The 16,633-nt window shown below is 34.9% G+C and overlaps 2 protein-coding genes across 2 annotated transcripts; one reads left to right on the top strand and one right to left on the bottom strand.

The window, feature by feature from the left end:
• Positions 1-7,854: 7,854 nt before the first annotated feature.
• On the bottom strand, positions 7,855-8,484 carry LOC149266036 (transcriptional activator FHA1-like). The gene has a single exon (XM_089406916.1). It carries the CDS (start codon positions 8,482-8,484, stop codon positions 7,855-7,857), a length of 630 nt encoding a protein of 209 aa, XP_089263042.1.
• Positions 8,485-11,004: 2,520 nt separating this feature from the next.
• LOC149266035 (transcription factor ICE1-like) lies at positions 11,005-11,433 on the top strand. The gene has a single exon (XM_089406914.1). It carries the CDS (start codon positions 11,005-11,007, stop codon positions 11,431-11,433), a length of 429 nt encoding a protein of 142 aa, XP_089263040.1.
• Positions 11,434-16,633: the final 5,200 nt, after the last annotated feature.

Raw genomic sequence — 16,633 nt, 5'->3', positions numbered from 1 at the left:
ATATGATGTCAAGTATTACAATATGAGTTTCCAACTTAATATTGGTTGGACTACAATTTCGACATGAAATTGTGTTTCACCACTTCAAAACATTATCATTGTGTTTCCAAGGCATTGTAGGTGAATTTGCCAACTCTAAAGACTTGGCCATCACTCTGTATGTGTATGTCTCATGCAAGATATTGGATTTAAAGGTATCATTAGTATGGTTTTATTCTCTCTCTCTTTCTGCATTTGTTGTTCCAGTGTTATTGTTCGCCTCTTTCTTCAATTCCTGCTTCTTATCATCAATACTGAGTTCCTATTTTGAAAATAAAAGAAGATACAATGTCGAATATAAAACATGAAAGATGATGAACATTGGAATATAAACTAAAATAGGCTATAAAGGGTTTATACGACATATACCTCAATATCAACATGTCAATGCCATTTCCCCCCAAAAAAGTAAGAAACTCGAACAAGTTTTCTTCAATTGGGTGATAGTGGCCACTATGTGTCCAAATGACTTGTATAAACAAAGGAAATAAAACATCACCGTAGAAAATACAACCTTAGCAATAATATTACTCAACCTTCAAGAAAATCTTAGGTACATTCACGCCAACTAATTTATATGCTAAAAAACATAAATTGTAGATAACTTGTGAAAACAAATGGAAAGAAAAAGACAACATATAATAAATAATGTATGACAATTCACTGGAAAATTGCATCATAGAAGAAAAGAATTCTCCTATGGTTACCCATACATCTGGGTGGGTAACATGCCCCAGTATGCCATGATCCTTAGGGTCCAAAGGAAGTAACCCTCCTACTAACATAATGATTGATTGGTTGCATCTTGGCCTTGCCTCTCCTTTGTGAGTCCAAAAAATAAGAATAAGTACATCCTTACCTAGTTATATTTCATAATATCATTTTTTCATGCTATATCCACATACCTACCAAAAATGTCAGATATGCCAAACTAATGACATCTTGGAATTGTTTCTAAAACTGTCATTTACACCCCCTTCCAAGGTATCTGACCAAATGTACCCATTTGATCTTCTTCTTTGTAACATATCTTGTAAAAAATATTCTTTTGGAAAATCAATAAATAAATTCTCTTTTATCAAGCATGAAGAACATGCTAAATGTAATTTCTATCTTTCATCACAAATATACTTTATATTTTATCTTTACCAGTACAAATTGTACATTATGCAAACAAATTTCTGCTATAAAATTCAACAAAGAGTGTGGCTATTAGTATGACAATTTCCTAAATCAATTTCCTTCAGAACATATATGGTCGGAAAGATAAGTACAACTCAAAATAATTTAACTATTCCAAAGAGTTAGCATCAATATGTGATTGCTAGCCCCATAGTCACCTATGTCTCCTTGGGTTGGAAAGAGGTTCTTTCCAATAACCATTACAGGTTGCAAAGAGTACTATTCCAAATAAATCTCAAAGTTGTCCATAGAGGCCTTGTACCTTCAGTAGAAGAATAAATCTCCAAGATGTAAATCTGAAACAACTAACAAACCTTTTTTAGAATGGGAAACTAGTATAAACTTCCTACTTGAAACACTCCAACAAGAGTTGTGCCAACCAAGATTGACAAAAGCCACATTTTCCACTCAATTGGAAAATCCAAAAGCACTTGTATTAATAGTAGACAACCCATATACCAACATGAATTTTTTAGGATGTCTTTGTAGTAGGTTGAGTCATATATTTTCAAGTTTTTTGGTAATTCTTATGCGCAACACTTCATATCTAGTATTTTTAAGATGACAATTTTTCTATGCCTTGCAAAATTGGAGGAAGAGAACATTTATATGAAAGTAAGGAAATTATTTCTCAATGCCACTTGTGACAAATGGGTTGAGCTCAACATTCTTGAAGGTGTGGCTATTAATATGACAAGTACTTCAGTAGGTATATATAACATTAAGGTAGAACTTACTAATGTAGCAAGAAATTGACACTTGTTGAAAAGGGCATAAGACCCTAACACACAAGTATAAATTGTGATAGAAGCTAAAAATTGACACTAAGATGCTATTGATTTAGCTAGTTGTAAGAAAAATAGGAAATTAGTCTTAGTGTTAAGAATTTCATGGATATTGTGCACCATGTAATGTTTTTGAAAGAGGACATAAAAGAGTTACTGGAAGATTTTTCCAATAATGCATTCGAGGATCACCTAGAGGAGGCACAATTTAAATAGGAAAAGGCATCATAATTTCAAGCATAATGACTTATGGTGGGTAAGGTTGCATTGAAAAAAGTTTAATGTAAAATGTATAGGTAAGACCCAACACACCATTAAAAATTCAAGAAGTTTCCATAAAAAAAATGTTAAAAAATGAGAACCTTCCAAGTGTCCACTGTGAATCAAGTACCCATAAGAAACTGACCAAGCATCCACCAAACATTAACAAGAACCACCAGGTTCCTATCAAATACTGACTTGAAGCCGAAAGTAGAGGTCAATACACAACAAGAAATTGCGACAAAGGATATGTAAAGGTAGACACTACCACATTCTTGACTAATTGATTACAGGAAGTATATAAGGCCCCTCTAAGTGTCAATAATAGTTCTTGACTAATCGATTGCAGGAATTATATGAGGCCCCTTTAAGTGTCAATAATAGTTCTTGACTAATCTATTGTAGGAAGTATATGAGGCCCCTCTAAGTGTCAATAATATTAGATAACATAATTCTTGACATCATGTTATGGTAAGAAGACACTAAAGATTTGGTGGAAGATTTTTTGTTACTGGAAGAAGACACTTGAAACTTGGGCGAAGACTTTTTTGTTACACTAGTTGAGTAGGAAAAGGAGAAATGGCATAAATAGCTAGAGACATAAGAACTTTTCCTCATGAGTTATAGGTGGGAAATATGTATCAAAGTCATATGATGTGAAAAGTATAGGTAGGACTCAGACAATACTAAAAAAACAAGGGTTTCCATTAGTAGTTTGTTGAGGACTGACAAATGATCGAGTGTCAGCCAAGTGCCCACTTGGTCTAACAACATGGCAAGGTATCCACCAACGCTAATGGTAATGCCAAAGTGCGCATCAAATGTTGACTTAAAGCCACTAGGTTGATAAATAATACTCAATAGCAGATGCAATTTAGCAATAGTGAAATTACTTTTTTGTCTTTAGGAAATGGATCTAGAAGATTAGTTGTAGAGAATATGAACAATTATGTCATGATGTGGTAACAAGAACATTATTTGGATCATGAGGAATGGAATTTGGATGGTTGCATTTACTTTGATATTGTGAGGTTAGGAATTTGATGGTTCATAGGATATATGCATGAGTTTCAAAATGGAAATTTGTAAATAACACCTTTTGATAAGGTTTGGTGGGATAAACCTTTCTTGGATTGAATATGCTTCATATTAGAGATGTTCGTCATCGACAGGTAGAAGAATGTAAAAGGAAATTGGGAATCAAATAGGATAACAATAGGTAGGTGGAAACATCATTGACACAGATTATGAGCAAGTCCATAAGGTTTTGATAAAGATGATGGAAAACATAACAAACTACTAGTATTGCAATGTTGGTATTTTAAAGATTCTCCTTGAAGGTTGAGATACATTAGAAGATAGATAATGTTCAAAAAATTACTTGTGGAAGATTATGAAGAGATGTGAATCAATTTCTACCTAAATACTCCCAATTTCTATATAAAATAAGTACAATAAATATCAAATATCACCCCAACGCAAGCCTTGGCAGAAGGTGGAAAACATGTGGTAATAACAGAGTTGAAGACTAAAAAAATAAATATAGGAAAGAGTGTAGATCCAGAGTCTATAATAGACATTATGCCAACTAATGTCCATAGAAAAAGAATGTTAACGCTAAGAAACAAAAAAGGCTGGAGGGAGCCCAAGCATTATAAAAATGAAAGGATGAGATATCACCACAACTTGAGACTCCATTTTTCATGGTCTCTTGTTTATCATCCAAATTTATGTCAAGTGTTAGGTTGTATATGAATTTGGTGATTGTCACCGCACTTTGTGTTTCTACCTGAATTGTATTTTAGATAGTTTTCATTGCCATAACATATTTGAATTGAGTTGGCATGCATTTTGTTTTTAGAAAAAAGAAGATTGGAAAGATTGAAATGTCACACAGAATCTTCTTTAGATGGAACTAGACCAGATCATTAGGTTGTGTTTTATGAATTGGTTTTATTTTGAGCTTGAACTTTCCATATTAAATTCAAACTAATATGTCAAACATTCAACCTATTTGATCTACCATTATGTAAATAAGTCTATTCAATTCCTTTTAAAATGTTTTTCTAGACTCTGAACATCCTTTTTCTTCATTGCTTTTAGCTATGTGTGAGATTTTCTATTAAAATCTTGAAAATAACATTTAATAGGATAAGAAGTCACATTAAGTGAACTAGGATTTAGCATCAATATAAAAGAATAACAATTATTTCTATGCAGAAAATGATTATTTTACAAGAAACTAAAAGAGATCAACAAATTACAATTATGAGAGATGACCTTTCTTAATTAGGTTTCCATCTTGCCACAAAAGTAAGATTGGCCTATGTACAAACTAAAATAAGCTAATAACTTATTTAGATTATTTTGACTTGTTTCTACCCTTCGTGGTCATCCTCTTTTCTAATCCTTACACAGATTCTTCCTCTCAATTATTGTGCACTTCATTTTGAGGGACATGCAAAAATTGGGATGAATTTAAAACTGTAACTTTGAATGGAAATAACTTCTCCATACAACATGAGAAGTATGCTAGATGGTCCATGGATTTGGGTTCCCACAAAAGGATATAGTCAACATTAGAGACAAAGTTCGAGTTGGGTTCACCTACTACAAGATACAACCCTTTGCATCTTATTAAGGTGCTTTTCATATGTGCACATTTGTTTTTAAAATAAAATAATGTAACTCTTATTCCAAAGAACAACAATAGACTTAGTAGGCTTTGTGTTGATATATATTTTAATCTTTTACTCATTTCTCTCTCTTTATTATAATAAGTTAGTCATCTTTGTTGTGCACCTTCTTTAGCTATATTTCTCAAAACACTTGAAAAAAGACACAGTAGCCTACATGTCCTCAATGTATAGAAAGTCACATATTTCTTCAAAATTAAACTAGAGGCCCAGTTCTCTTCTGAAAAATAGTGGGGAGAAAGAAGTTTCACACCATGGATGAAGTTTCTATCCACACCAGCATTACCAGGAACCTAAGGTTTCATGGGGAGTACTTGGAGTTGGTGTCAAAGTTGTGGAAATGTATAGTAACAATTGGAAAGTGGCAATATATGTTGTTGGGAAGCTCAGGCCTATAACCATTACGAACCCAATGTCACACCATGCTCTCCTTAAGATGTTTAACTCTTAACAAATGATTTTCGGTAAAGTGATCAACGCTCAAACCCGAGAATTATATTTGCTGGTAAAGACATGTTTCCACCATAATTAAGATCAGATGGAAGTCCTCGCTACCTCAACAACCCAAGTAAAAATCATAGTTACCTTAATAGCCCATGGATGTGGCATATTTTAGGGGCCCCTTACCAAACAGACAAGAGAACATTCAGAATATTCATGTTTTCACATGCATGTCTTACAAAACCCTTGTAACGATAAAATTTAGAAAACCTTATTTAATCTAAAAATTTGAACAAAAATTCATGTTGGTGATAATTAACCATAGTTTAGCTTGCTTGGCATTCACATGTTGTGGCTCTGTGATCTTCTTCCTCTTGCCATTCTATTGAAGCTTAAGGGCCACCTGCAGTCCATCCTTGACGGTGGACTCGACCGCCTCAATAGCCCTAGAAGATTTGGTCCCTTCACAATAAAAATAGAGATCACTCATCCCTTCACGATAAATTCATATATCTGAGCATTTCAGGAATAGCTATTGCAAAGATCTTTTCTATTTGATGCCAAAGGAACAAGATTTTAAATATATAGACATACAAGCATTTAAAATCAAAATTTCAGAGTCCACTCCTCTTATAGGTCTTCCTGGGATAGATTATGTATAACATCGTAATTTTGGGATTGCATGTCTTTTTGATCATTCGTTCTAAATAATATGCGTTAGAAATCTACTGGAGCCATCGTTTCAAATAACGCCATTCTCCTCAAAATAATGAGTCCATATACACTAACTCATAACAATTAATGATAACAATATGAAAAATAAATTGTAATGGATTGTATAAGTCAAAATAAAATATATCTGTATACATAGGTAATAATAAGGAGCGATAATAAATAAAGATAAATTGTGATAGATTCTTCCAACTTCAAAATCATTTTTCCCCACATTGAACTGCGTTGCGTAGATGAGTAATGGATGGTTGTCATTTAACTCTTTTACAGGCTCTTTATCAGATAGATTTACGGAAACTGGGAAATAAGTTGCAAAAGGAAAACTTAAAAAACAATAACAGATATACAAACTTGAAATATGTTGCAAAAAGGAGAACTTCAGAAATAATAACTATAAGTGGAAATACATATACGAACTATAGCGTCAGCCGTAACACAATATTCTTAGGGCCATGACATCGAAAAGACTCAAAATATATACTTCTCCATGTCCGCGGTGCCCTCGTCAGAGCGGGGGTCACTCTTGTTCATAATCTTCTGCTTCTTTAGGTAACCCTCCACAATCTTCTTGAGTTGCCTCTCCTGAGCCTTGGCCTTCCACTCATCCTTTCTGGCGGGGGATTGCAATGTTTCCATTGGATTTTGTCATATACTAAGGTATGTAACAAGTATTTAATTGTAATGCCCCACTTAAATCTTATCTTGCAAGTTTTATTAATGTTTATATTATCTGAAAATATTGAGAAATATTGGTGCATAGTCCTCTCTCTCTCTCTCTCTCTCTCTCTCTCTCTCTCTCTCTATATATATATATATATATATATATATATATTCATCTTACATTCCCAAATGTACCTTCATATTTACTTGGGAGAAGACATGGTCCTCTCCCATTAATTTCCCAATTTTATATTCATGTCACATTTCTAAATGTACTCCCAGCTTTACTTGGGAGAAGATAAGTCAATAGTAAGGATGGATGAGAAGTTAAGGACATTAATCAGAGGTGGGTGAGATGGAGAATAAAGGGAGGGTATAAAAAGGGAAAGGGGAAGGGAGAAAGGGGGGGATATGTAGGGGTATTGCTTATGATTTTGGGGGTTGGTTGTGATTTTAAGATTTGTTGTGACTTTTGGAGACCTTAGGAACCTGTGGAGGTTTCTTGGGTTGTTGAAAGGAGGGAAATATTGTTCATCTTGGTCTGGATCATTCATCTTGGACACACACTACATCTGGTTGGACTTGGGCTCGGAGGGCTAGGGAACCTGTGGAGGTTTCCTGGGCTAGGAATTATTTCCTAGTTGGCTGGGAGGTAAATCCAGTTGGGTTAGTCAAGAGGAGCGTTCAATAGGGGCAGCAGCTCAAAGGCATCTCCACCAGCCACTGGTACAGGTATTCCTCTATAGATTACTCATGTAAATTTATTAAAATGAAATGTTCACTATAAGTTATAAGGATTAGAATGTAAATGGTAAAATTTTCATTGTTTAAAAGTCTTGTAAGAAAGTAAATTATTGCCTCTTATTGCATTTAAATTCTAGAGAAATAAATCTGTTAGAAGACCCTAGGATAGGGCTCTTACACATGGTATCAGAGCTTTGGTTCAAAATCTGGACCCAAGCCCACTAAACCCACAATTTATACTTCCCACTAATGACAACCTTGCATATAGATTTGAGCCCCATGCTTACACACTCCACATATTTTATACAGCAACGCTACATAATTTTATGTGGCAAGTACACTCTCACTAGTCCAAGAATAGATGTTCCTGGCGGCAGCACATTGTAGGTCATCATTTCTTGCGAGGGCCAAGCATTGGGCACCATCAACGCCCCTTCCACACCATTGCCCTGCTTCCGAGACTTCCTCTGGTTATTCCCGTCCTCGTCCCTAGCTCCTTTAGGCCTTCCCGTTCTCTTCTTGGCCACTGCTACAGCAACAATAGGACCAGAGGCTGAAACATGAGAAGCCAAAGCAGCAACACGAAGATTCACATGAGTCTCCACAATACTCCTGACTGGCAGCAGAAAATAAAACTTCTTGTCCCCGATCTGCAACATATCCTGTGAATCGAGCTTAATTGGAGGGTTTCCGGGAAGATATAGCACTCCTTCCACATAACACCCATTTTTCCCCAAAACTTCCAGCGCGAACCTTTTTCTGTCGAAATCATAGTAAATCCTCGTGTGTAAACGGGAAATGTTCATACCGCCGCCGAGGGAGAACAAATCTATGTCAACAGACGAACTCCTGCCTTTCCTGCTGAGAGTTATCGAGTAGCTCTGCATGTAGAACTCGAAATCTTCCCCCTTCAGCTTAGCAAAGTCGGCATCAGGCTGTTCCATGACGCAATCTTTCTTTTCCTCTGTCAGCAATCTGGAACTTGGGATCAAAATGTCAAAAAACCCTGCAAATCTTCCTTCAATATGGAGAGATTCGCAATCTGTAGATGTAGTCACACTTTTGAATGATGGTGCAGAATGCATTTAACATAATAACACCATGATTTGCGACCAGGTCACCATTAGGCTTGGTAATCAATGAAATTCGATGTCGTGACCAAATTGAGCCAAACCAGAGTACTGACGAATCCATAGGACTGTATTTGTTTTCTAGAAGTTGCGTGGTCTTGAAAATAATGAAAAAAAAATTGTTTGCATCGACATGCTTTCCTCCATGGTTAAACTTTGTTAAGTGGCACTGGGGATAATTTTTATATATTTTAATGTATTTCAGCAAATGGATTCAAGATTTCCCTCACATGACCTAATAAATTATACAACTTTTGTAACCCTAAAATGACAACTATATTACATCTTTAAAGGGTTTTTCAGATTTCTAATAATTGAACACTATTTTACAAATGTTTTGTGTGCAACAGCCTTAAATGGCCATTCATATGTGTTTTCTCCTTGGGTGGAAAGAAGTATTTTGTAAGTTCTCGGAAACTGTAGATTCTATATTAATTTGGTGCAAAGCATGTATTTTGGAATTCTATGATCCAGGACGGAAACTGTGGGAGGTCTGCAGTTCCTATAACTATAGCTCAAGTTCAGGGAGGGGGTAACCCTGGGAGGCAATTGAACACTAGAAGTGTGAAATCTCCAGAAACATGTGACCTATATTACTCTGCTTCTTTTATGGATTGTAGTGAAAGAAGTAGGACACATTTTAAACCAGTTTCTGGTTCTAGTAGCAGCTCTATGCGAGATAGGATTACTCCTAAACCAGAACCTTCAACGAGTTTTGAGAATATTTTGAGCCTTGAAATTCGAACTCGGGCCGTTCGAACCAGAACCATAATCTGGCGGCTTAGACCAACTCGATCATCACACCTTCTCGTTTAAAGACAAGGGTTTGGTAAGCTTTGTAGAGAAACCCTTGGAGGATGTGAAGACCTTTAAGGGGCTCTCATTCTGTCATGTGATAAAGAAAATGGCAGCCAAAATCATGAAAACATTGAATCTCTTTACTAGAATGGAAGACATAGATAGAATTGGAATTGACAGTGTTTTGATGGAGATCCCATATATAACACTAATAATAAGTGCTTTAGGGCTAAAGATTCAAAATTTGTCTATCAGACAGTCAAAGAACATGGAGATATGCCATGCACTATTTTGCATTGATCGGCATCCATACATCTTCAGTGGTCTTGGGTACATAACAGTCTAGTCTATAACAGTAATCCAAATTTTAATTACCCTTAATCTCAAAATTCTAGTATATGATTATCGTATTTTAGATATATGATAATAAAATTTAAATATCAAATTAATTATTCTTATATAACTAAATCTGTTGCTACTCTTGTACTACATATGCTGCCAGAGCAATATCAGTTCTGTTGGCACAGTCTTGGATACATAAGAGTCTAATCTATGATAGTAATCGAAATTTTAACTACCCCTTTTATCTCAAAATTCTGGTATAAGATATAAAATTATATTTAAATATCAAATTAATATTCCCTTATAGTAGAATTTTATGTATGCAGCAGACTCGTGGTGATTAAATTTGCCAGTGATTGATAATCAACGAATTTTAAATTTTTCAAAAAAGAATCACCAAATATGGTGAGTAAACTTTTCAGGACAAAGCAGCCTAGGGAGAAGGGAGACATGTCATTTTCCCTTGCAACTCCTGTATTTTGAATATGTATAATTATATTAAAAAAACAAATTAATATTCCCTTACATATTAGAATTTTCTGTATGATGCAGATTCGTGGTGATAAAGTTTGCCTGCGATTGATATTCAGTGAATTTTGAATTTTTCAAAACATCAAATGTGAAACTCTCAAGGACAAAGAATCCTAGGGCAATGGGAGACATCATTTTCCCTTGCAACTCCTTCACTCTTCATATATGTCTTAAAACTTAAAAGATATGCAACCATTAAAAGGAAGACAAATGCAATGCACCCATGACAATAAGATGGCCAGTATAAACACCTTGAGGATCAAAGTGTAATATCATCATGTCTTGCATATTTGACTCTTGTTGGGTCCTTGTGCTTCTTATGAATACCTTGGATCATCATTATACTAATCTTGAAAATATTTATATGTAGCAAGCATAGTTTCACTCAATTTCTCCAGTGATATTTTTAAGATTACAAAATCAAAAACCAAGCATAGGAATCAAGAATTACAAACAAATCAAGTTTAGAGCATTATAAGAAAAACTACGATTGGAATCAACAAATAGCTATATGACCAGTTCAACCTGCTCAGAAAAGGAATCAATGAAAATTCTGATCTTTAACTGCCTGCCCCAAAAACGAAAAATCAAACAGCAATACTAGATGGACCTATCAAGACTAGAACCAGAGAAACTCTTTATCTTTATTGCCCCTAAAAAGAAATGAAATGTGTGAAGATAAACGACCTTCACAATGAGCTTGAATCTACGTCCCAGGGACCTGTTTTACCTGGCGCATCTAATTTCCATCCTTTGACACCTACAACACCTTCTTTGCCTTGCCGAGTGAAAGAAGAGTGCCCAACTTCACTTCCCAGTCCCAATGCACAACCTGCAAGGGTGGAAGTTCGGATGAGGGAAGGGCATGCCCTAAATATCCATATGTTTTGTGCTAGATGGCCTGGACTGCTACTCTCCACTATGAGGGCACTGGATGGGCTTGGGCTTGATGTTCAGCAAGTAGTCATCAGTTGCTTCAATGGATTTGCACTAGATGTATTTCGGGCAGAGCAAGCTAAAGAAGGAAAAATTGCACCTGAGGAGATCAAAGTTGTGCTGCTACATACTGCAAGTTGTCATACTGCAATATAGCCTAAAGAATGCCCATGGCTGCAGAATATGTATATTATGACATAACTTCTCAAATTGCTCTGACCCAGCTGATGTGCTTGGAAAATATCAAATTAAGCATCTTATGGGGATGGCAACTGTCCACTGATGTCAATCTGGAGTTGCTACGAGTAATCATGCAACATCAACAGGAGGCCATTCTGTGATTGTTCCGAGTCCTGGGCTGAGCATTGCTTCTAATATGTTCCAATTCTAAGAGGTCTATTTAGAATTATATCTCCTCCATCCCCAAAAGCTGGAAGTTTGGCATCTGAACATACAAGCGACATCCTTATTTTACTTGCCCTATGTATTGTTGGTTTTCTTTCATATGAGAAATGCAAACAGATGGTGGTATTTTTGTAAACAAGTTCTTTGCAAAGAGTTGGGCAGCTGCAGGCATTACTTTCTTAAATAAAACTATCATTATTTCATTTTAACACTTGGTAGAATTTACTGTCTTGCTGGAAGGACTCGAAGGTAAAACGAATTTACCTTCTTGGAAAGGAAGGAATCAAGTTCCTCCTGTTTAGAGATCATATACGAGTGCACTCTAAATACTGTCTCTAAGCTGTGTTGTTTTTAACTTTTTATTAAGTAAGTTTTGGATTAAACTAGTGCAATTTCCCTTCTTCAATCTGAAGTTCAAAACACTTTTTATTATTTGGGTTGCATTGAATGTGGAGGTGGTCAATACTATTGAGAACCTACTTTCTATTGCTGTCCATTATAATGGGAAATATATATATATATATATATATATATATATATATATATATATATATATATATATATATATATATATATATATATAATTTGTTACATTCTCCATTGTTCTAACTGGTTAGTCTTCATTAATAGACTAATAGTATCCACTTGGGACTAATAGTAGACTCTTGGATATTCAAGACATACGAATATGCTCTCCTGTGGCTGTTATCTTGCTTGACAAAATGCTTTTGATTAGGGCTATAAAGATATTGCAAGCACTTTGGTTGTGAAGTCGTTCCTTTGATTATATATATGCTTATGGTAAATTTCCAATGGAGATGGAAATAAGCGAGCATATTTCAGTATTTGAGGGTTGTTACACTTTACTGGCATAGAATTCATGCCATCTTCCGGCAGCGTGTCACATATGCAAGATATTGTATTGTCAAGGCCCAATTAGAATACGAGTCATGAATGCTTAAGAGTTGTTGGCTTATTGTATGAGGCAATAAAAGCTCAGGTGTCCAAGCGAGGGGCACCTTCTAAGATTGATGTAGCTTGTTCTTTTTATATCAACGACCTCATCATTTATTCTAAATTTAAACGAAATTGCTAGCACACCAATCATCAAGTTTTGTTTTCCTTTCTCTTTTCTTTTTAACTGTTTTTTTTTAGATAAGCATAGTAACTTGGAATGTGGCATCTCTCAGAACATGTAGAAGTAATAATTATTTTCTGTCAATGAGGCCAACTGCTTGCACACAAACAATAGATTCCAACTTCCCACATTCTTGGAGAGGTTTATTTGATTACTGCACAATTTTTTTTTTGTATAAATTTTCTCGTTCCTTAATCTATCGACGTTTATATCTGTAATTGTAATTGGCATCTTACACATCCACATAATTCAATTCTTTTGGTATTTAAAAACTAAAATATTTATATTGATTTTGGTACAAATTTTGCAAAAATTAGTAGTTTGAGGCAAGGCCCTGAAACTGGTTATATCGTTCTGTTTGAAAAGACTGTAATTATCTGGTCCAAGAAAACTTTGACAAATATTGCACTTCCCCTCCATCTTGATTTATAAGCATTTTGAACTCAACCTCGAACTTTGATAGTCTTAGGACATGTACTTTTGATCTCAGGTTTCTAGGCATTTTATTAAGCCATCAAACTTGGTAGAGTTAGAGATAATTAGGCCAAGCTTGTGCTTGCTTTTGAATTTTTACTCTCTTTTTTTTCAGTATTATTTGTTCGAGTGTATCCTTCAATTGGATAGCACATAAAGAGCTACTATGGCACCTTTGTTAATGTACTCCAGGCCACTTAATTCTACCTCTTGTTCAAGGGGGTTAAACAACTTTGAATTCTATGTCTCACACAGTGAATAACAATAAAAACCTGTTAATTATTTAATTGAATAACAATACTAATACATTGCGTTGTTTTGAAATGCATGATTGGTAGGGTTGTCTTAATGATCCAAAATATGGTGAAAATGAAAGAAACAACTTCAATTACTTAATCCAAAGTAAAGGAAGGCACCGCCATTATATACTCTAGTACTTCCAACAAGATAACCTTCCCCATTTTTATGAATATGCGGATCTCTTCAAGATGTACAAAGAAGAGGTTGAGAGACCAACATTTTCCAATCCAAGTGAATAAGACAATAACCATGCTATTACAAATGACAATGTATGAATATCCCATCTTTATAATGTGGTAATGAGATCAACAATCTTCCATTACTTGGACATGCAACCCAAGTTCATTAATTGTATAGTTAAGTCTGCCACATCACAATGATTAAATTTGGCCGAAGGATGTGTCACTTGAACGTTTTGAACAAAATTTGTAATGGTCTCAGAATTCTGATTGAAGAATGAGGTGAACTATATTTTACAATTGAAATAAGCAGTTTTGTTCCCACTATTCTGTACCTAAGGTCTTTGTTTTGATGCCAACCTCAGTGTCTATTGAATATATAGATGGTGTGAACAATATTTGTAGTGAAAATTTGCAGTTTTTGAGCCAGTAATTTATACCCAAAAAGTGTCCCAATCTAAAGAATGTAGTTAGTTCTATTTGACATACGAGGGTGGCTTTTTATTCTGACGATAGTAGATTATCATTATTCTTATTTAAGATATAGTAGATTTTCCATTCGGATAGTAGGATTATCTTTCAGATAGTATATTTGTCATTCTTCATAGAGGAAGTCATAATAACAAATCTCAAATTTGAGAAGTAAACGACTATGAAGCGTGAGAATTCAGATTAGGATGTGTTGAAATACCCTATATGTCACGTTAATGATTATTCTATGGGTGGTGGAATCTTCTAGTGGAAACATAGATTGAATACCATGGACTTGTGTAAGGCTTATTGTGATAATTGTTTTTAATGATCTTAAATTAAATGAGAAGATCAATTCGTAGAGAAATTGAGATTTTAGAATGAAAGCTTATTTAGTTAATGAAAGACCAATGAAAATATTAGAATACACTTTTACCCTTATTCTAGCGTTGAATAAAATGTCGTGAAAAGTAATGTGTCTCTAGTTTTGGATAAAAGGACCCTTAGCTTTCTTTGCAACTTTTGTGGTCACTGGCCACTTGTGAAAGGAGTAGGCATCTTTAAAAATGCGGTGCCATTTAGAAGGGAAATACTAATAGCAGCAGGGCAAAGGCAATTATTCCATTCATTTAATTATTTCTCATTTGTCTGGTCATATTGTGAGCTACATTATATATCATGAAATTGTTTTAGTACTAGTAAAAAATGATTAAATATATAATAAATTTGAACCTTTGACATTTAGAGGACATTTCTCTCAATTTAAAATATATATATATATATATATATATATATATATATATATATATATATATATATATATATATAATGGCAAGCAACGAATTAGTGCACTATCAATTCCACTAGAAGGTGCTAGTATAAGTTTCATGCATATAGTTTCTTTAAAACCTTAGTGAATATAAAAGTCCCACTCTTCCAATACGATGGTTTTTTTTTCATCTTCCAAACCAATTAGTTAATCTTGAAAATGAAAGACTCAAAACTTCAGAACTGTTTCCAGCATATATATATATATATATATGAAAATCATGCTGGAAACAGTTCTGAAGTTTTGAGTCTTTCATTTTCAAGATTAACTAATTGGTTTGGAAGATGAAAAAAAAACCATCGTATTGGAAGAGTGGGACTTTTATATTCACTAAGGTTTTAAAGAAACTATATGCATGAAACTTATACTAGCACCTTCTAGTGGAATTGATAGTGCACTAATTCGTTGCTTGCCATTATTTTGGTTTTGTTACCTCCTTATAGCATATCTAGCTTCAAATGTTATTTTCCATGACAGGCAGTTGAGTCTGTTTCAACTCTAATTGATTTAAGCAGTTCCACAAGGATGTCACATGAGCGTTTATGATGCCCATTTTGACGTAGACAACTACCTAGGTTAAGGTTTTATTTTGTAGTTCCATGTTATTTATTTATGAACATTGTGTAATATTGATCCATTGGTTGAACAAGTGAAACTACTTAGGTTAGATTTTGATGATGGAAATATTTGATGTATGACATACTTGGTGATGATTTATCTAATACATGACTTATCAGAGCTATTGTTGTTTCATGTATGGCTTAAGTGGATATGATCTATCTAACGAATGACGTAGTGAAATTATGATTGTTTCCAGTATGAACTACAAAATTGACACGTGGATACTAGACTTAATAGTGTGATGATTATACGTCTTGTTGTTATATAAATGCATGAATGAGAGCCAACCCGTAGGGGGGAAGAACTATATGATAGTCGAGAGCTACACTTCCATTGAGGGAAGGTCGAGACATCTCATGGGGACGATATAATGCACATTGTTCTATTACATTTGGTATCTACTTGATATACACTCTTATGACATGAGTAAAATGCAAATGACAGGTGGCAAAGACTACCTAACTGGATTATTTGATGACAAGTTCAACCAGCTTTGTAGTGTGGTCCGTGTTAGGGCGTTGACCCTAGTTCTGAAGGAGGATTAGAGGCATTTCCCACCGTGTATCCTCCGAAACCTGGAATCGTGGGAGGGCAGTGGTGGACATGCTCCCCTAGACGTGTGATGACGATTGCCAGTTGCCTGCTAGGGAAGTTATGTCGATGTATTCGACGCTTCCACCATGTTGGTTTTATCAGTGGTTAGTATGGCCGTTGCCACTGATAAAGCAGCAGAGGATGGATAGGGTGGGAACGGAAGTAGGTCAGGATGGATAGGAGGATATAGATCAGTTGGAGACTCTTGATGGGAAGTAATGACATTGTCTAACTTATCAAATTTTATTACTATAACTCTCTCTGATCTGCTATGCTTTCGAACTCCTTGTATATTTTCATTCTAACTTCGAGACGAAGTCTTCTAAAGGAAGGGTGTACGTAATG

The sequence above is a fragment of the Pinus tabuliformis genome, chromosome 6 (assembly GCF_031772625.1).
Source record: "Pinus tabuliformis cultivar Carrire ecotype Pingquan chromosome 6, CPIR1, whole genome shotgun sequence".
In the NCBI taxonomy this organism is placed as follows: Eukaryota; Viridiplantae; Streptophyta; class Pinopsida; order Pinales; family Pinaceae; genus Pinus; species Pinus tabuliformis.
The sequence above is the reverse complement of the archived record's forward strand: the minus strand, read 5'-3'. Positions and strand labels throughout refer to the sequence as shown.